The sequence below is a fragment of the Caloenas nicobarica genome, chromosome 1 (assembly GCF_036013445.1).
Source record: "Caloenas nicobarica isolate bCalNic1 chromosome 1, bCalNic1.hap1, whole genome shotgun sequence".
NCBI classification, from domain to species: domain Eukaryota; kingdom Metazoa; phylum Chordata; class Aves; order Columbiformes; family Columbidae; genus Caloenas; species Caloenas nicobarica.
This window is the reverse complement of record NC_088245.1, coordinates 77,443,346-77,462,045: the sequence shown is the minus strand read 5'-3', so window position 1 is coordinate 77,462,045 and position 18,700 is coordinate 77,443,346. Positions and strand designations below refer to the sequence as shown.

At 46.8% G+C, this 18,700-nt stretch overlaps 2 protein-coding genes across 2 annotated transcripts in view; one reads left to right on the top strand and one right to left on the bottom strand.

Moving 5' to 3' along the window:
• Window positions 1-1,143: 1,143 nt before the first annotated feature.
• Window positions 1,144-18,700, top strand: part of LOC135988519 (poly(U)-specific endoribonuclease-like) — a 40,937-nt gene continuing 23,380 nt past the window's right edge. Inside the window, 5 exon segments of the mRNA XM_065634585.1 lie at window positions 1,144-1,344; window positions 1,656-1,767; window positions 2,626-2,747; window positions 2,834-2,852; window positions 2,855-2,945. Of these exon segments, the coding sequence (XP_065490657.1) occupies window positions 1,144-1,344; window positions 1,656-1,767; window positions 2,626-2,747; window positions 2,834-2,852; window positions 2,855-2,945 (545 nt within the window).
• On the bottom strand, window positions 6,174-8,808 carry LOC136001903 (lactosylceramide 4-alpha-galactosyltransferase-like). Its single transcript, XM_065656638.1, has 2 exons — window positions 8,727-8,808; window positions 6,174-7,375 (listed from the first exon to the last, which is right to left on the bottom strand). The coding sequence occupies exon 2, from the start codon at window positions 7,319-7,321 to the stop codon at window positions 6,242-6,244; it is 1,080 nt and encodes a 359-aa protein (XP_065512710.1). The 5' UTR covers window positions 7,322-7,375; window positions 8,727-8,808; the 3' UTR covers window positions 6,174-6,241.

Here is an 18,700-nt window from a genome sequence, read left to right as displayed (position 1 = left end):
CTTGATCCTTGACCTTGGCAAAGGTCAGCGTCTGATGCTTGAGGTGGCAGTTTTGTTAGGTAGACTGTCTTCTGCAAGTCTATTGCCCCATTCCTTTGGAAATGATGTTCACACATAAGTGCCAAACACTCTCCCCATTGCCTTGTGCTGGAAAAGAGGAGCAGAGAGCTGGGGGAACCTGACCTCAGCTCCTGCATGGCAAATGTGCACTGCCCTGTGCAATGGGTTTGACAAAGCATTACCTGCTCTCTTCAGTAGAGAAAGCCAACCCATGGAATTAGCGAGGCTGCTCTCAGGATGCTTGGGTTTTCTCACTGCCTGCGTTAGACCCGGGAACAACCCAGATTCCACACTGATCTCATTTGCCTTTGATCCACGCTTTGTTTCTACTGGCAAACACACCCTTTTACACTCTTTGGGATCCTGAAGCTTTCCTTAGCTCAGCAGCTAAATCATAGGACAGAAGTTTTACAACAGATTTAAGTATATGTTTGGTTATAAAATCGCTAGCAATGCTACTGATGACCTGTAATTTTATCAAAGATTAAATTGAACCTGCTGACTCCAGTGGTGGTGCTGCTTGTAAATGGAAATTCTCTGGACTTCCTTCTAGGCTCTTTCTGCTAATGTGAATAAAGGAGTTGCAACTTGAAGAGCACACAGGTGTGGGTGAGGAGTGTGTCAGGGTTGCTGTTACCAGTCCCAGGGAACTGTGACCGAGGAGTGGGTATCAGCTTTGACAAGCAGCCGTTTCACTCCTTGCCAGCTCAGCATAGTGCAAACGTGACCACGTGTTTTGGCCACAAATTGCAGCAGGCCACTGAATATCCAGCATCCCATTTTGTACTCACACAAGTGCCCAAACACTTTATTTAAATGTTGCTTCATATTATAAGATCTGATTTTCTGTTGCTGATAAACTTGAAAAAGGGGTACCCACATCAGGCCAAAATGTATGTTTGGAAAACTTCTCCCATATGGATTTTCCATTTCTCAGAATCAGTCTCTAGTTACCCCTTGCCCATGTTAACAAAGTGCTACTCATCTTTTCTCCTCTTTCCTTGAGAATGCCCTTTTTGGAACAGAAACTCAAAAATCGTTGGGAAAGTCTTATTGGTAACACTGATTGAGGTGCCCTTTAACATGGCCAACCAGAAGTCTGAAAACTTCAGAGCACCCAGATGCCCCAGTTCAAAGCTGGTGGAGCTGCACAGAACTGTCTCTGCACCTCCCTGGCACTGGGGCCACGGCTGGGGCTGTGGTCATGAAGTCAGAAAGAGGAAACGAAGGCTGAGCCTGAGGGACCCTACTCAGGAGTGGGGTTGCTTAAGCGTGACCGCGGAGGTGAGGAGAATTAGACTGGCTAGGCTGGGGAGTAGGGACTCGGGAGAGAAACAGCTGCTGCACTGCATGGCCTCGTAAACTATATGCAGTGGATCTGGGGGTTACAAATGCACAGAGAAAGAAGGTGCCCAGTTCTCTTTTTTATTTATTTGTGGTGTAGTGGGAGGAAGCCTTGGCTCTACATTACTTCCCTTTATCATTTGTGATGTATGTAGCATTATGGGTTTTGTTTTTATTATTATAAAGGCAGGCCCTGTCTCCTCTAAGGGTATCTTGATTCTTTAATTGTTTTACTCTGGTCTTTCTCCTAGGGAAAAGCAGGTGCCACACAGCAAGGTGACAGTGCTGCTCAGTACAGCGCAGCCAGACACCTGTTTCACTACATAAATGAAGAACGCCTGAGGAGAATAAAAGCTTTTGCAAGCGAGACCCGTTCTTTGGCTAACGGTGGAAATGACATGAAGAATATCTGTCGGTTTTTATGTGTTTGCCTAAAATGTAACATCATATGTAGTTTGGATGTAGTAAAGATCATCAGGCTGCATGTCATTTGATGGCAGTTTCCACAACAGCCTCAGCCTCAGTATAACACCCTTTTGTGCCTTATCCAAAACCTGAATTTTTCTGTGATTCCAGTACAAAGTGAAATGGATGAGAATCTTGATCACCCAGTGACTCATTTCTTTGCTGTTATTCCCTGTATTGAAAAAGATGCCAAAGTCATCTTTCCTCCTTTGCTCACAGCTTCTAGCCCTTTCAGATAGTACTAGGTCCACAGCTACTTCTTGCATTTCTGTTGGGGGCTATGCTTCAAACATGTCTATGAACGTTTGTTTCCTTCCCTGGTTTTTCTTTTCCCTGGATGGAGCTACATTAAGCTGATCAAGCATCCTGCATAATGGAGAGCACCATTATTCTCTGTCCCCCTGCTCCTCTCTGAGCCACACAGTCCTGTTCATAAGCCTATGCCTGTAATTTTGGTGGTCAGATGTGATTTGTTTTGGTAGAAGGTCATCATATCTTCAGAAGCTGGTTCCATAAGGAAGCTCAAAAAGAAGTGCAGCAATGGTCTGGCCTTGAGTCACCTCTAGACTGACACCCAACAGTGTACCTGAGAATGCCACTTGACATATAAAGGAATGTCTTTCTCTGAGGGCTGTCAAGGCATTTTATATGGCATCTTCCTATGATGTCACTCTCTAATGTCTGGATCACAGGTATGATTAGGCATATAGCCTGTTCATCAGGCTGAGCATGCTGAAAGCTTCTCTTTTTCTGCAGCCTTTACTTCCTTATTGGACAACTACAAGAAATCAACCGGTATAGCAGAAGTAGTAACTCCAGAAAAAATAGTTGAAAACAATTGTTTTCTTGATGCTATGTTAGTGACAGACATCATGAAAGTGAGTAACATAGATCTTTTTTTAGTCACTGAAAACACTGAACTAAAAAGTAAACTCTCTATATACCTTGATTTTTTATCCTTCAGCTAGCTCATGAATATCTGCTTGAAAACACCTAGCGAAGCCAAACCTTGCTGATTTCAAGTATCAGCTCTATGACATCTGGTTCCAGCTCTATGCCAGGTAAGAGGGAGACGGGTATATTTGATGGATATGGCCCCTGATAATCTGTACACTATTCTGACTCAGGTAAATATAAGCCTGGGGACCATCTGTTACATAGAGAACTGGAGGACAGCCTCAGAATGTGGCCTAAATGAGATGTTCCTTGCTCGCACACAGATCAGATACTTACTGATACTGACTTATTGATCAGATACTGACAGTATTGACCCCTGGGGTACAGCACTAGTGAATTGCCTCCAGCTGCACTTTGTGTCCCTAATCAGAGGCCTTCAACCACATTCATCCACTTTTCTTCCCACCACATCATCCACTTTTCTAATCTGCACTTCATCAGTCTGTCCATGACTCTGTGATGGGAGATGATGTCAGAAGCCTTGCTAAAATCCAGATAAGAAGTGGTATCTCTGGCATTTATTAGCAATATTCATCATCAAAAACAAATTTAAACTTTGTGGCTAGATTGGCCTCCTGGGCTGCAAGTGCACATTGCCAGCTCATGTCCAATCTTTCATCCACCAGCACCCCCAAGTCCTTCTCCACAGGGCTGCTCTCAATCCCATCATCCTCCAGCCTGTATTGATATTGAGGGTTGCCCCGACCCAGGTGCAGGACCTTGCACTTGGCCTTCTTGAACCTCATGAGGTTCGCTTGGGCCCACTTCCTGAGCTTGTCCAGGTCCCTCTGGATGGCATCCTGTCCCTCAGGCATGTCAACTGCACCACTCAGCTTGGACTCATCTGCAAACTTGCTGAGGCTGCACTTGATCCCACTGTCTATGTCATTGATGAAGATATTAAATATTACTGGGCCCAACATGGACCTGTGAGGGACACCACTTGTCACCAGTGCCCATCCACAAATTGTGCCATTGACCACTAGTCTCTGGGTACAACCATCGAGCCAGTTCCTCATCCAGTGAACAGTCCACCCATCAAGTCCATACCTCTCTAATTTAGAGAGAAGGATATTGTGGGCGACCATGTCAAAGGCTTTACGGAAGTCCAGATAGACGACATCCATAGCCTTTCCTTTGTTCACTGATGTAGTTACTCCATTGTAGAAGGCTACTAGGTTGGTTAGGCAGGACTTGCCCTTGGTGAAGCCATGATGGCTGTCTCAAATCACCTTCCTGTCCTCCGTGTGCCTTAGCACAGCTTCTAGGAGGATCTGTTCCATGATCTTCCCAGGCACAGAGGTGAGGCTCACAGGTCAGTAGTTCCCAGGGTCCTCCTTTCTACCCTTTTTAAAAATTGATGCGATGTTCCCCTTTTTCCAGTTGCCAGGGACTTCCCTTGACTGCCATGACTTCTCAAATATCATGGAGAGTGGCTTGGCAACTACATCAGCCAATTTCCTCAGGACTCTGGGATGCATCTCATCAGGTCCCATAGATTTATGGATGCTCTGGTTCCTCAGGTGGTCATGAACCTGATTTTCATTTCTAGTGAGAGGGACATTTCTCCCCCTGTTCTCATCTTCAAGTTCATCCACTTGAGAGGTGTGGGAAGACAGCTTGCCAGTGAAAGCTGAGACAAAGAAGTTGTTGAGTACTTCAGTCTTCTCCTCATCTGTTCTTACCAGTTTGCCAGTCTTGCTCATCATGGGGGATACCTTCCTTTTTGCATCCCTTGCTGTGCCTTGGCCTTCCTGACCCCATCTCTGCACAACCAGGCAGTGTCCCTATACCCTTCCCAGGATACCTGTCTCTGCTTCCACTGCCTGTGCATTTCCTTCTTGCCCTTTAGTTTGACCAGCACATCTCAAAACAGCCATGCCAGTCTCTTGCCTTCCTACCCGATTTCTTATACCTGGGAATTGGGAGCTCTTCTGCTCTATGGAAAGTGTCCTTAAAGATCTGCCAGCTCTGTTCTGCTGCCTTGTCCCTGAGGGCAGTTTCCCAGAGAGTCCTATTGACTAACCCCTTGAAGAGCTGGAAGTTGGCTTTCCTAAAATTCAGGATCCTGACTTTAGTCTTCACCTGTCCCACATCCCTCAGGACTGCAAACTCCCTGAGTGCATGATCACTGCAGCCCAGGCTGCCTCCAATTTTGATGTCACCAATTAGCTCACATGCATTGCTGACCATCAGGTCCAGTATTGCATCCCCCGTCGTAGGGCTGTCTGTTACCTGACTCAGGAAGCTATCCTCAATGCACTCTAGGAGCCTCCTGGATTCCCCACAGCTCACCGTGCTCTTTTCCAGCAGCCGTCAGGACAATTCAAGACAAGAGCCTGTGAGCGTGATACCTCCTGTAGCTGGAGTAAGAATACTTCATCAAAAGTCTCTCCCCACCATTTGGGCATCCTGTAGTATACACCAACCACAAGGTTTCCTTTGTCGCCTCACTCTCTGATACTTACCTATAAGCATTCAACCTGCTTGTGACTATTCTTCAGAGACAGCTCTTCATGCTTTATCCATCTCTTGATGTAGAGGGCAACCCCTTCACCCTTCTTTACTTGCCTGTCCCTTCTGAACAGCCTGTAGCCACTGATAGCCACATTCCACTCGTGGGATCCATCCCACTAAGTTTCAGTAATGGCCACTGGGTCTTAGCCTTCTGGCAGCACAGTGGCTTTCAGCTCCTCCTGTTTGTTGCGCATGCTGCATGCATTGGTGTAGAGGCACTTCAGCTGGGCCATTGGCCGTGTCATCTTCTTAGAGGAACATCCATTACTTCCTTTGAAGTATTTCACTGGTGTTTTCCTGTTGGCTTCTATTACCTCAGGAGCCCCTGGCTCATCTCCATAAGACTTCAAGTGTGCTTCCGTGAGGCCAACACATCTCAGGGCCACCGGCTGAGGATCCTCACTAGCATCCCACCTCTCTAACCTTAGCATCTTCTCCCATACCCTGTCACAAGCAAGCCTGATATCGTCCCCCTCCCCCATCATGTCTACTTTAAAGCTCTGTCAATGAGCCCAGCTAGCACATGTGCTAAGACCCTCTTCCTCCTTTGAGAAAGGTGAACCTCATCCAACACCAGCAAACTTGGTGCTGTTTACAGCATCCAATTATCAGAAAGTCCAAAATTGTGGTGATGATAACAGCCACAGAGCCGTGTATTAATAGAATGAGGTCACACTTCCCTGCAGCATCAAGGGCTACTGAAGGACAGCAAGAGAGACCAAAATCCACTTCTTTCTATATTTGAAGCATGTACCGTCTGAGGCAGATATCAGAAACGGAATGAAAATCACTGAGCTGTCACACAGAATACCTGCTCTGTGGGCTAGAAACCAGCTCTGTGGAAGGCACTCAGTTTCCTTCAGGTTGGGAAACTTTTCTGCAGCCAACAGCACACACATCACATTACAAGCCTTGACTGCTCTTCAGAGTCCTTCATCTGTGCAAATGTGGCAGGGCAGGACTGAGAACACAGCTGAGCCAGCAAAGCCTGGGACATGATCTCTAGCCTTGTCCCATGGCTCTTCTTGTTCCATACGTGCACCGCATAGGTGTTCTTAAGGAGATTGTGAAGCTCTGTGGAGCTGATTGCTTCAAACAATTTCTTCCAGTCCTGCCATGGAATGGGATAAAAAGCTTCAGGGGGCAGAGCACTCACTCCTTTGCAGATCATCCCATTTTGGATATTGCTGATGGGACACCACTTCTTGAAAACACGTGTTACAAGTTCTGGGCCCTGGCGCCCCCAGATCCACCCATTGTAGTTATCCACAAAGTCCTGCATGCAAAGTTCCATGAACCCATGCTTGGGTTTGAAGGACAGAAAGGCCCCATTCAGTTCATCATGAGTCTGGAGCCCAAGGGCATTGGTGAGGTTCTTCAAGTTCTTCAGCACAATGAAGTCTGTGTCCAGGTAGATGCCACCAAATTTCCACATGATGGTAATTCTGCAGGCGTCAGACAGGATGGGTAAGAAATAAGGCTCCCAACGGTGCTGAGCCTGCGAGTACCACTTTGCCAGAGGTGTTCCTGAGAAAAGCTCTGCCAAGTCCAGGGGCCAGATCTCCACATTGGGGAAGCACCTCAGCAATGAGAATGCCCAGTGGTTGGGCAATGAGACATTCCCCTTTGCCAGGCCTTTCATGAGCACCACAACCCGTGTCCCAGGGTGCGCCCGGGCCGCTGACTCCACAGAGCATGTGAACAGGTAACTTGGGTTAAGTCGCTCAGAGGTCTCCACAAAAAACACATCCCCTGGGGAAGGAGGGTGGCCACCAGCAATGGTGGGGGGAGGAGAAGTCAAAAACTGTTCACACATGTTCTGTGTAGGTGAGCTGTAGAGCTGGCGCTCAGCATCCATCCCATTCCTCTGGTAGAACAGAACAGAGGCAATGAAGAGAAACGAAATGGTGAGGATGAACAGAGCCCCAGGCCTGTGGCTCGGCAGCACTGTGGTCAGTTTTGGCAGGCAGTTGGACATCCTGGGCAGTCTCGCTCCTGTCAGAGCCTGCTCTCCCAGCACAACCGTTGTGATCTGAAGGGGAGGAAAGAAGAAAAAGACACTGACAGGTAAGGCAGCAGACCATGAGCCTTGGGAAAGTGCCACAGCAGAGCAGAACCCTCCTTCCTTCGCCCCAACATAAACTATGCCTTTTGGTCATTTCTGAAACAGTATCCTGCATTAGCATCAGCATTATTATCAGTATTTTTACCCTTGCCTCCCCTTAAAATGAACGAGAGCAGAATCCACTCATTCTGGACCCACTAGCATGTGCAAAAGCACATGTAGAAGTAGCAAGGGTGACTGTGGCATTTAGGACAAGAGGAAACAGCTCAAGTTGCACCAGGTGAGGTTTAGATTGAACATTAGGAAAAATTTAGTCACTAAGAGAGTTCTAAAGCATTGGAACAGGCTGCCCAGGGAAGTGGTTGGGTCACTATCCCTGGAGATATTGAAAAGGCACATAGATGTGACAACTTAGGGACGTGGTTTAGTGGTGGATTTGGCACTGTTGGGTTTACAGTCTGACCTGAAGATCTTAATGTTCTTTTCCAAACAAAATGATTCTATGATCCTATGATTTCTCCTGCCTCTATCCGCTCCATTTCCAAATCCAAATCCCCATGCTCCAGAACAGACAGCTTCAGAAAACAGCAAAAAGCTTTAATCTTTAACCAAACAGACAGTGAACAGGACAGAAAATCCAGCTGGCACAATGCTATCTGTCTTTCACCCCACCCCTGGTTACTGCAACTGGGTCACATACTAATCTCTCCATGTTGCCAGAAAATGACTCTTGAGCTGCACTGAGGGTTTTCCAAATGCAACAGCGTGGAGCCACTGCTCTCCATGAGACACTGGGGCTTTGGGAACAGAGGAGAGGCAGCCAACACACAAATCATCAGCTTTGAATTCCCAGAACATTTTCTTCTCCTGCAGAGAAATGCCAGCATGTGCTGTGGATGTTATAGGCACAGAAAAAAACTACTTTGCATTTTGCATACCTATTTCCCTCTCTCTCCACACCATAGCCTGTTGAATCCTGTAAATAATTCTTAGCTTGGTGAACTGTAGAAGAGGAAGCAGGTACAGGTTTAAGGGGACACAGCCTTTGCTGTAGAGAAGGAAGGAAAACACGGCTCTAATCTAACAGTGAGCAAGCTTCAAGGTTACATGCATATTTTTATTAAGAGGAGTAACTTCCACCACAAGCATGCTTCTATATATTTAGAAATACATTTCTGCTTTTGTACTGGATAAGAGGACATTTTTGACACAGCATTAGCCAGTCCATTTATCTCACAAAACAAACACAATAAATCCGTCTGCTACCTTCCTCCGAAATCGCAAGTGCCATTGCACAGCAACGGCAAATACTACTCACCTGCCTCTGCTTTCAAGACACCACAGAAGTCACTGCTCAGCTGGACAAGACTTTCAAGAGGTCAGTGTTTCTCAGAGCAACTGTAACTCTATGAGCTGGCACTTCCTTTTCCTGAAAAGAAATGGTGAGGCATGGACTCTGAACACATGGAGGAAACAGGTAGATCAAGGTGGATGTGACGTCTTACTTTCAGTTCATACAGTGGCTGATATAAGGTTCCTGCAGCTGTGCTGTGAGGAACCCATCTAATTAGAAAGGCACCAGCAAAAGCAAACAAGCAAAGAAACAAACAGAAAAAGAAATTGAAACCCCATTATTGCTACACATTAAGCTTTATACTGTGGTGGGAAACCAGTTGCTGTTTTGTTTTCTACTCTTTGCTAAGAATCCCCAGTGTTCACACTGCTTGGGTGGCTGCAATGAGAACTAAGCTGAGAGATTCATAGAGCTGCCTCCTCCCATCCCAGCACTTCATTCCTGAAGGTTCCTTTGAACACACTCTCTTTTGACCAATTGAAAAACTCATCCATTTGGGAATACTCCCTCTTATGTCAGATGCTTCATTCAATGAGGTGTCCCTCATTTTATGATAGAGTTCTCCCTTGTCCCTGTGCTCAGTGGCAGCTGAAATTCCCTTACAGAAAACATATTAACACAATCATAAAATACCACCTTTATCCATACAGCCACTAAGTTTAGAACTTAGTGCAGTTCCTACTCAGTTGCCTACAACAAACGCCAGGCCTCTTACTCTGCAGCTTCCCAAGCCCCTCACCCCTCCCCAAATCCTTCCAAGCGCTGCAGCACCACGGACAGACCAGATGATGCCAACACTGGGGAAGCTCTTTGGAGAGCACCTGAAGCTCTTCCCAGCCCTTTCATCCGCAGAGCTCTCCAGGCCTCAGGTCAGGCCCCACATAATCACTGAAGGGTTGGGCTTGGAAGGCGCCTACGGACATCATTTGCCCAATCTCCCAGATCAAAGCAGAGACACCTAGACCGGGTTGCTCAGGACTGTGTCCAAGGACAGAGGCTCTACAGCCTCCCTGGGAGAACTGTTGCAGTGTTCCACCACCACCATATTTCAGTTTGTGCCCATTGTGTCTCATCCTGTCACTGGATTCCACAGAGAAGAGTCTGGCTTGTCTTCTTTACCCCGCCCACCTCCAATCAGCTGTTTATACACTTTGACAAGACATTCCCCAAGGCTGCTCTTCTCCGAGAAAAAATTACCAGAGCTCTCTCAGCCTCTCTTCCTATGGCACGTACTCCAATCCCTTTCTCATCTTACTGGCCCTTCACTGGACTTCCTACTGTATGTCCATGTCTCACTTTAACTGGCAAGCCCAGAATGGGACACACCACTCCAGATCTGTGTCACCCATGCTCAGTAGAGGGCAAGGATTGCTTCACTTGATTTTGCAGGTAATGCTCTAAGTAATGCAGCCCAGCACAGATCCCTGTACCACCAGTTACTGGCCTCCACCTGGACTTTGTGTCACTCATCACATTGCTTCCAGTCCAGAAGTTGTGAGTTCTCCAATCCACCTCACTGTGTTTATTTAGTCCACGTTTCATCAGTATTTCTTACAAGGCTGCTATGGAGACTGGTTCCTCTTCCTTGCATTTTTTGAAGATAGGAAAGATAGGAGTGACTTTTGCTTCCTTACACTTCCCCTGATCACTACAACCTTTTAAGCATAACAAAGAGCAGTCTCATAATTGCATCAGCCAGCTACTGCAGCACTTTGAGATGCATCCCATCAGGATCCATCATCTGTCTGCTCATTCAGTCCTGACATGTGTTCCAAGGACATGGTGATGTGCAAGAGTCTGTGGCATTCATACCCCACAAGGAGGGATTACAGTGTTGAGAAATGTCCCAACGTTCCTATTACCCGTAGCCAGATGCAGAAATTAATCTTCATAGAGGCATAGAACCATTTAGGTTGGAAAAGACCTTTAAGATCATCAAGTCCAACTATTAAGCCAGTACTGCCAAGTCCACCACTAAACCAGGTCCGTAATCACCACATCTACACATCTTTTAAATACCTCTAGGGATGGTGAGACAACCATTTCCTTGGACAGCCTATTCCAGTGCATGACAACCCCTGCCATGAAGACATTTTTCGTAATATCCAATCCCTGGTGCAACTTAAGGCTGTTTGCTCTTATGCTATTGCTTGCTACTTGGGAGAAGAATCTGGCATCCACCTTGCTACTACCTCCTTTCAGGTAATTGCTGAGAGCCATAAAGTCTCCCCTCAGCCTCCTTTTCTCCAGGCTAAACAATCCCAGTTCTCCCAGCCTCTCCTCGTCATACTTATGCTCCAGGCCCCTCACCAGATTTGTTGCTCTTCTCTGAACTCTCTCCAGCACCTCGATGTCTTTCTTGTAATGAAAGCCCCAAAACTGAACACAGTATTCAAGATGGGGCCTCACCAGTGCCGAGTACAGTGGTACAATCACTTCCCAAGTCCTGCTGGCCACACTATTCCTGATGCATGCCAGGATGCTGTTGGCCGTTTTGGCCCCCCGGGCACTTTGCTGGCTCATATCCAGATGGCTGTTGACCAACACCCCCAGGCCCTTTTCTGCTGGGCATCTTTCCAGCCACTCTTCCTCAAGCCTGTAGCATTGCATGGGGTTGTTGTGATCCAAGTGCAGGACGCAGCACTTAGCCTTGCTGAACCTCATATAACTACGCTCAGCCCAACAATCCAGCCTGCCTAGATCGCTCTGTAGGGTCTTCCTACCCTTGAGCAGGTCAATGCTCCCACTCAACTTGGTGTCATCTGCTGGTCTTCATAAACAGCATATCCAGACAGAGTATGCGGAGAGCTTTGTTCCTCTTCTCTCTTGCTGAGGACAAACCAGCCCTAGGCAGACCTCAGTTCCCAACATGTATATGATTAAGGCAGGTAACTGCTCTTTCTCTCAAGAAGGGCTCTTAAATGGCTTTGCACCACAGCCTTCGTGGACTACCCATTTGGGAGCAGGGGATGAGGAGGGCAAAAGAAACAGGGAGGAGAAGAACAGGGGGAAAAAGAGGACCTTTTTAAGGAAAGACTGTACAGAAAAAGTTTTTACAAGATGGCTATGTAAGTTGCTAAACAAGTTCTTTGTTTTGGCAGGGATAAATTTGTCTTTCTTCTAATCTTCAGGGAAATCCTTAACAATATTGTGATAGCACTCGGCAGAGAAAAAGGAGAGAAAAGGCTTCTATTTTATAAAATTAAGTGACTTTAGAGTTTTGAGACACATTTACTGAATGCAGGAATACAGTTAGTAGAATTGTACTTATTAAATAAATATTTGGATTGTAATCTGTAGGTACATGCTCTAACCCTCTCCTGAGTAGACATCTTGAGCTTACCTACATGAGCTCATGCAATATTGCATAACTTTCTAGAGCCCTACAGTCCTTTACAAACCCTGGACAAATCTGCCAAGAGCAGACCAAGAACAAGCAGCAGGTATGGAAGAGATGACGAATTTCCTGTAGAGTTGACAGATATGTGGAACAAAATATACAAAAATACTGACATGCCCCTAATATTTCAAATACATCGGATGTTCAACAGAGAGTAGGCTCCTATCTGCCACTGGTAGTTACTTCCAAAGTAAAAACTGTATTAAACATAATACGGTGGTACTCAAAGAGATGGAATAAGCTGATGCAGAGGAGGGTCCAGAACCCAGGAGAAAAGCAATCCAATAAATTTAGGTCAGTCCAAGGTAACATGAATGTAAATGGTGCTTGAAGTTTGGAAAACATCTCCGGTTCTGTTCCGTGAACTTGCCCATCCTGTCCTCAGGACTTCAGCCAAGCTGCTGAAGTGTACAATTTTCTGTTTAGTGTTGGTCTATAAGCTCTTTTCAGAAGGAATCACTCTTCTTAAGACTCTGGAGAGAATGCAAAGATATGGGTAAAAATATAAAAAAATCCTGCTGTTGGTGGCTTCTGCAATATGCCGTGAGCCAGAACTCCCTGTGAAGTAGAACAGGTGCCTTGTTTGGGCTGCATGACCAGTATTGATAGTGTGATGCCACCAGCCACACTTCTGCTATATAAGCGGAGCCTGGGCTTTGGGTAAGGACTGAAGATAGCTTCGCTGTCACAGCCTCCTTCTGCTCCACTGAAAGGTCCATGCAGATACTTGTTGCCAGCAAAACTCTTCCTTAATATTCGTGTTTATCCCTAGCAACGAACATCTGCTTTGCCACCCATTTACTAGAAATTTTAGTCCTATTCCTTCTTTCAGACACTGATACCTATTCAAGCCCAGTTCAAAATTTAAGTCATCTTGTAGATTTACCATCCCAAACAAACTTAAAGCACCGAAGAGCCAGAGGGAAAAAGGAGTGTTGGTTCCTCCAGTGTAGCTGAGGCACACGATGGCTCAGATCCCAGTTGCCAGCACACTAGAGTGGCAGCCCAAGTAGTTCCACTTGTCTACTCTGCCCTTCTCTAGGAGGCTGTCTTCCCTACTCAAAATAATGCTGAGTATGATATTAATATCATGTATGTTCTTCATGCTCCTGAGCTGCTGCAGATTCTCCTCTGGTGCATTAATGTAAGCTGGCTGCTTTGAGCTAATAACTCAGGGATATGAATTCCTTCGGGCAACAAGCTCTCAAGGAGTTAAGCGCAGATTGCTTATGCTTTTCAACATTCTCATCTTAGGCTGTATGAGTTCCATCCCACGGTTACACTGATAATTCTGGAGAAAAAAGGATTGTTCAATCATCTAAAAAAAAAAAAGGCAGTACAGTTTGCTGCTTTCTGTTTCTTTCCATACGGAGTTTAGACCAGAAGTTTCTCAGCCAGCCACAAAGTGCAGTCCAGGGCAGGAAAGGGCACATAAAAACTTGCTGTTCTGCTTCTAGACTCTTCTGCCACTATTTGATTAGTGCCCTCTTTTCTTCTATGACTTCTATTCCGCCCCTGCCAACAATAGGGCAGGCACCCGCCTGGCTCGCTTTTGCTTTTCCTGGTTCTCAAGCTGCCTCACATCAAGCCTGCCATGTCAGAAGACTCTTTGTGACTTTACCACTATATTTGTTTGCTCTTTCTGCTAGACAGCATGGAGTTTGCTACTGGCAGTGGGATGCAGCAAATATCTCCCTCCTGGCCAGACTAGTAGGAGAAGACATAAGAGTTATCCATTAGGAGGTTCAGAGTTGGGCTTGAAGGTGCCTTGGTTCAGTCTGGGAGAACCACTTGTTAGAATCATGGCAAGTTGCCCAACAGTCTGATTGAAAGAAATGCTCACTTTTGACAACTTTCTCCACTTGTTTTCTTTTCCTGAGAACATCTGCTTTCAAGAAGAAATTACAAAATGATCAAGTGGTTCTTCTCTGAACTTTGAATTGTGCTGGTTTGTGACTGATTAATTCAACTGTCAGTCATTTAAAGATAGTCCACTTCTCCACTCTGTTCTTTTTCTTGTTCTTACATGTCAGTGTGGACATAATGCTCTTGAACCTGGAGCTACCTTTGGGCCATTCATCACAGTAAGAAACCTTCTTAAATCTTGTTCATAGGTGGACAGATAGACTTCTGAAAACTATACACTATCATGCAGGACAAAATTCCTTTAAAATGAGTAACGGACCAGTCCGGGTATGTTTGTATATGCATCAGAGATCAGTGCATGGGATAATTTTATTGTATGCAGACTCTGTATTTAGAGTCTTAGCCAACCTTTGTCACAGTAACTTTATGCCACGATAACCACACGTAAGAGTGACAGAAATAATCTCCATTTTGAAGTTTTGCAGGTAAAAAGGTAGGAAGAGTGTATGTAAGATTACTGCAAGAAAAGCATCATAGAGAGACTTCTTTGTTTCCTGTTTTGTTGTGTAGTGTTGCTGCATGCTGGTAACAACCTCCGGCTTGCCTCTGGTTTGTACATGGAATCCTCCTGAATGAAACACCACCATCTTCATTTTTATTTCAGTGCATGAAAAGCTGCAGGAAGGCTTACTAACAAGAACTTTGTTAAAATATACTCTAAAATAACTGTAGGGAAGGCTCAAGTTTCCTTACAGTTTACCTGCGTTCTTTAGATATGAACATGAACATTAAGCTCTATGGTTTTTAGAGCAGCGTTGACAGGCAGGTATGGGGAAAAGAGAAAGCTCTCCTAATGACAAGCTAGTATCTAGAAGACAGAGCGACATTAGAAGACTCTAGAAGTGACCTGCAGAAATAACAGCATGTGTCTTTTTTTAACACATGTATTTCTCTGGATTTCTTGGCAGAAAGGCCTTAAATCATGAACTTTCTAAAGTTTTCAGTGAGATGTGTGATGTGGATGTTAACCACCTTATGCCTGGGAAAGACTACACAATTGATTTGCAGGCAACCAGCTGCTAAGTCACTTGAGGATTGTTGTGACCCAAGTGCAGAACTCAGCACTTGGCCTTGTTGAACCACATGCAATTTGCCTCAACCCAATGATCCAGCCAGTACAGAGCCTTGCTGTCCTCAAGCAGATGAACACTCCCACCCAACATGGTGTCATTTGCAAACTTACTAAGGGTTCACTCAATCCGCTCATCCAGATAATTGATCAAGATATTAAACAGAACTGGCCCCAATACTGAGCCCTGGGGAACACCACTCGTGACTGGACGGCAACTGGATTTGACTTGGTTCAGCATAGCTCTTTGGGCCCAGCCATCCAGCCAGTTCTTTACCCAGTTTACAGTATACCCATCCAGGCCATGAGCAGCCAGCTTCTCCTGGAGAATGCTATGGGAAACAGTGTCAAAGGGTTTACTGAAGTCTAAGTACACAACATCCACAACCTTTCACAGAATGGTCACAGAATCATGGAATCACAGATTGGTTGCAGTTGCAAGGGACCTCTGGAGACCATCTAGTCCAACCCACCTGCTAAAGTGGCTACACCTACAGTAGATTGCACAGGAATGCGTCCTGGCATATTCTGAATGTCTCCAGAGAAGGAGACTCCACAATCTCTCTGGGCATCCTGTTCCAGTACTCTGGCACACTGAGAGTAAGGAAGTTTCTCCTCATATTCAGATGGAACCTCCTAAGGTTCAGTCTGTGCCTGTTGCGCCTTATCCTATCATTGGGCACCATTGAAAGGAGTCTGGTCCCATCCTCTTGACATCCACCCTTGAGATATTTGTAAACCTTGATGAGATCCCCTCTCAGCCTTCTCTTCTCCAGGCTGAACAGACCCAGCTCTCTCAGTCTCTCCTCATAAGAAAGATGCTCTAGGCCCCTAATGATCATCGTAGCCCACTGCTGGACTCCCTCCATAATTCCTTCTCCTTCTTAAACAGGGGAGTCCAGAACTGGATGCAGTACTCTAGATGCAGCCTCACCAGGGCAGAGTAGAGGGGGAGGATAACCTCCCTCGATCTGCTGGTCACACTCTTCTTAATGCACCCCAGGATACTGTTTCCCTCATTCACTAAGCAGGTCACCTTGTCATAGAATTAGATCAGGTTAGTCAAGCAGGACCTGCCTTTCATAAAAAGACCTGCCTCCGATAAAAAAGAAAGAAGGGTAATTGTGGTAGGCAATTCCCTTCTGAGAGGGACGGAGGGCCCGATATGCAGAGCTGACCCTCAGCATCGGGAAGTTTGTAGCCTACCTGGAGCTCGGATCAGGGACATCGCCAGGGCGCTCCCCAACCTGGTGCGCCCAACGGACTACTACCCCCTACTGATCTTCCAGACAGATGGGGAGGAAGCGGCATCCCGTAGTCTGAGGGGAATGAAGAAAGACTTCAAGGCCTTGGGACAAATGGTGAAAGAGTCTGGGGCTCAAGTTATCTTCTCTTCCCTCCTTCCATTTTTGGATGATGATGTGGGACGGAATAGAAAAATTGAGTCCGTAAATGATTGGCTTCGGGACTGGTGCTACAGGTAGTGCTTTGGGTTCTTTGATAACGGCTGGTTTTATAAGACACCAGTCCGGTCAGTGATATGTGGGAAAGGTTTATCCCACAGGGGTAAAAGGATGCTGGGACAGGAATTAGCAGGGCTCATTTGGAGAGCTTTAAACTAGATTCGAAGGGGGATGGGGTTGTAGCTGGGCTTGCATCAGTGGGGCAGCATGCTGGAATCCATAAAGACCGGGAGGCCCCTCAGGCCCCTAGGGTGAAATCGGTGTACTCGGCTCGCTCCCTGAAGTGCCTGTACACCAATGCGCGCAGCATGGGGAGTAAGCAGGAGGAGTTAGAAACCTGCGTTCGGTCAGGAGATTATGATCTGGTGGCGATCACAGAGACATGGTGGGACAGCTCACATGACTGGAATGTGGTCATGGATGGCTATGCCCTTTTCAGGAAAGACAGGCCAGCCAAGCGTGGTGGTGGAGTTGCTCTTTACGTGAGAGAGCAACTACAATGTATAGAGTACTGTCCAGGTGCGGCTGAGGAGCGAGTTGAGAGTCTGTGGGTGAGAATTAAGGGGCAGCTGGCAGGGGTGACACTGTTGTGGGAGTCTATTACAGGCCACCAGATCAGAGTGAGGATGTTGATGAGGCCTTCTACGGGCAGCTGAGCGTGGCCTCACAGTCACAGGCTCTGGTTGTTATGGGGGATTTTAACTACCCTGATGTTTGCTGGAAGGACTACTCAGCCAGCCAGCCTCAGTCTAGGAGGTTCCTCCAGTGCATTGACGATAACTTTCTGATGCAAATGGTGGAGGAGCCGACTAGGAGAGGTGCGCTGCTGGATCTCGTCCTCGCTAACAAGGAGGGTCTGGTTGAAGCAGTAAAGGTGGGGGGCTGCCTTGGTTGCAGTGACCATGAGATGGTGGAGTTCAGAATCTCCTGTGGTGGGAGCAGAATACCGAGCAGAATTGCAACCCTGGACTTCAGCAGGGCCGACTTTGGCCTTTTCAAACAATTGCTGGAGGAAATCCCGTGGGCAAGGCTGCTAGAAGGTAAAGGGGCCCAAGATAGTTAGTTAACATTCAGGGACTGCTTCTACCAAGCTCAAGATCAGAGCATCCTGACACGTAGAAAGTGAAGGAAGGGAGCCAGGAGACCTGCGTGGTTAAACAGGGAACTGCTGGGCAAACTCAAGTGGAAGAGGAAGGTTTACAGATCATGGAAGGAGGGGCTGGCCACTTGGGAAGAATATAAGGCTGTCGTCAGAGGATGTAGAGAGGCAGCTAGGAAAGCTAAGGCCTCCTTAGAGTTAAACCTGGCGAGAGGGGTCAAGGACAACAGGAAGAGCTTCTTCAAATACATGGCAGATAAAACTAACACCAGAGGCAATGTAGGCCCACTGATGAACGGGGTGGGTGCCCTGGTGACAGAAGATACAGAGAAGGCAGAATTACTGAATGCCTTCTTTGTCTCTGTCTACTCTGCCGGAGGCTGTCCTGAGGAGCCCCGTACCCCTGAGGCCCCAGAGGAAGGCAGGGCAATGGAGGAGTTCGCCTCAGTTGATGAGGACTGGGTTAGGGACCAGTTAAGCAATCTGGACATCCATAAATCCATGGGTCCAGATGGGATGCACCCGCGGGTGCTGAGGGAGCTGGCTGAGGTCATTGATGGACCACTCTCCATCATCTTTGCCAAGTCTTGGGAAATGGGAGAGGTGCCTGAGGACTGGAGGAAAGCAAATGTCACTCCGGTCTTCAAAAAGGGCAAGAAGGAGGACCCGGGCAACTATAGACCGGTCAGCCTCACCTCCATCCCTGGGAAAGTGATGGAACACCTTATCCTTGGTGCCATCTTAAGACATATCAAGGATAAGAGGGTCATCAGGGACAGTCAACATGGCTTCACCAAGGGGAAGTCGTGTTTGACCAACCTCATAGCCTTTTATGAAGACGTAACAAGGTGGATTGACGATGGCAGAGCAGTGGATGTGGTCTACCTTGACTTCAGCAAAGCATTTGACACCATCTCCCACAGCATCCTCACGGCAAAACTGAGGAAGTGTGGACTGGACAATCGGATAGTGAGGTGGACT

Excerpts from the sequence above, each read along its gene's own strand:
- LOC136001903 (XM_065656638.1), bottom strand. The coding sequence starts at position 7,321 with ATGTCCAACTGCCTGCCAAAACTGACCACAGTGCTGCCGAGCCACAGG.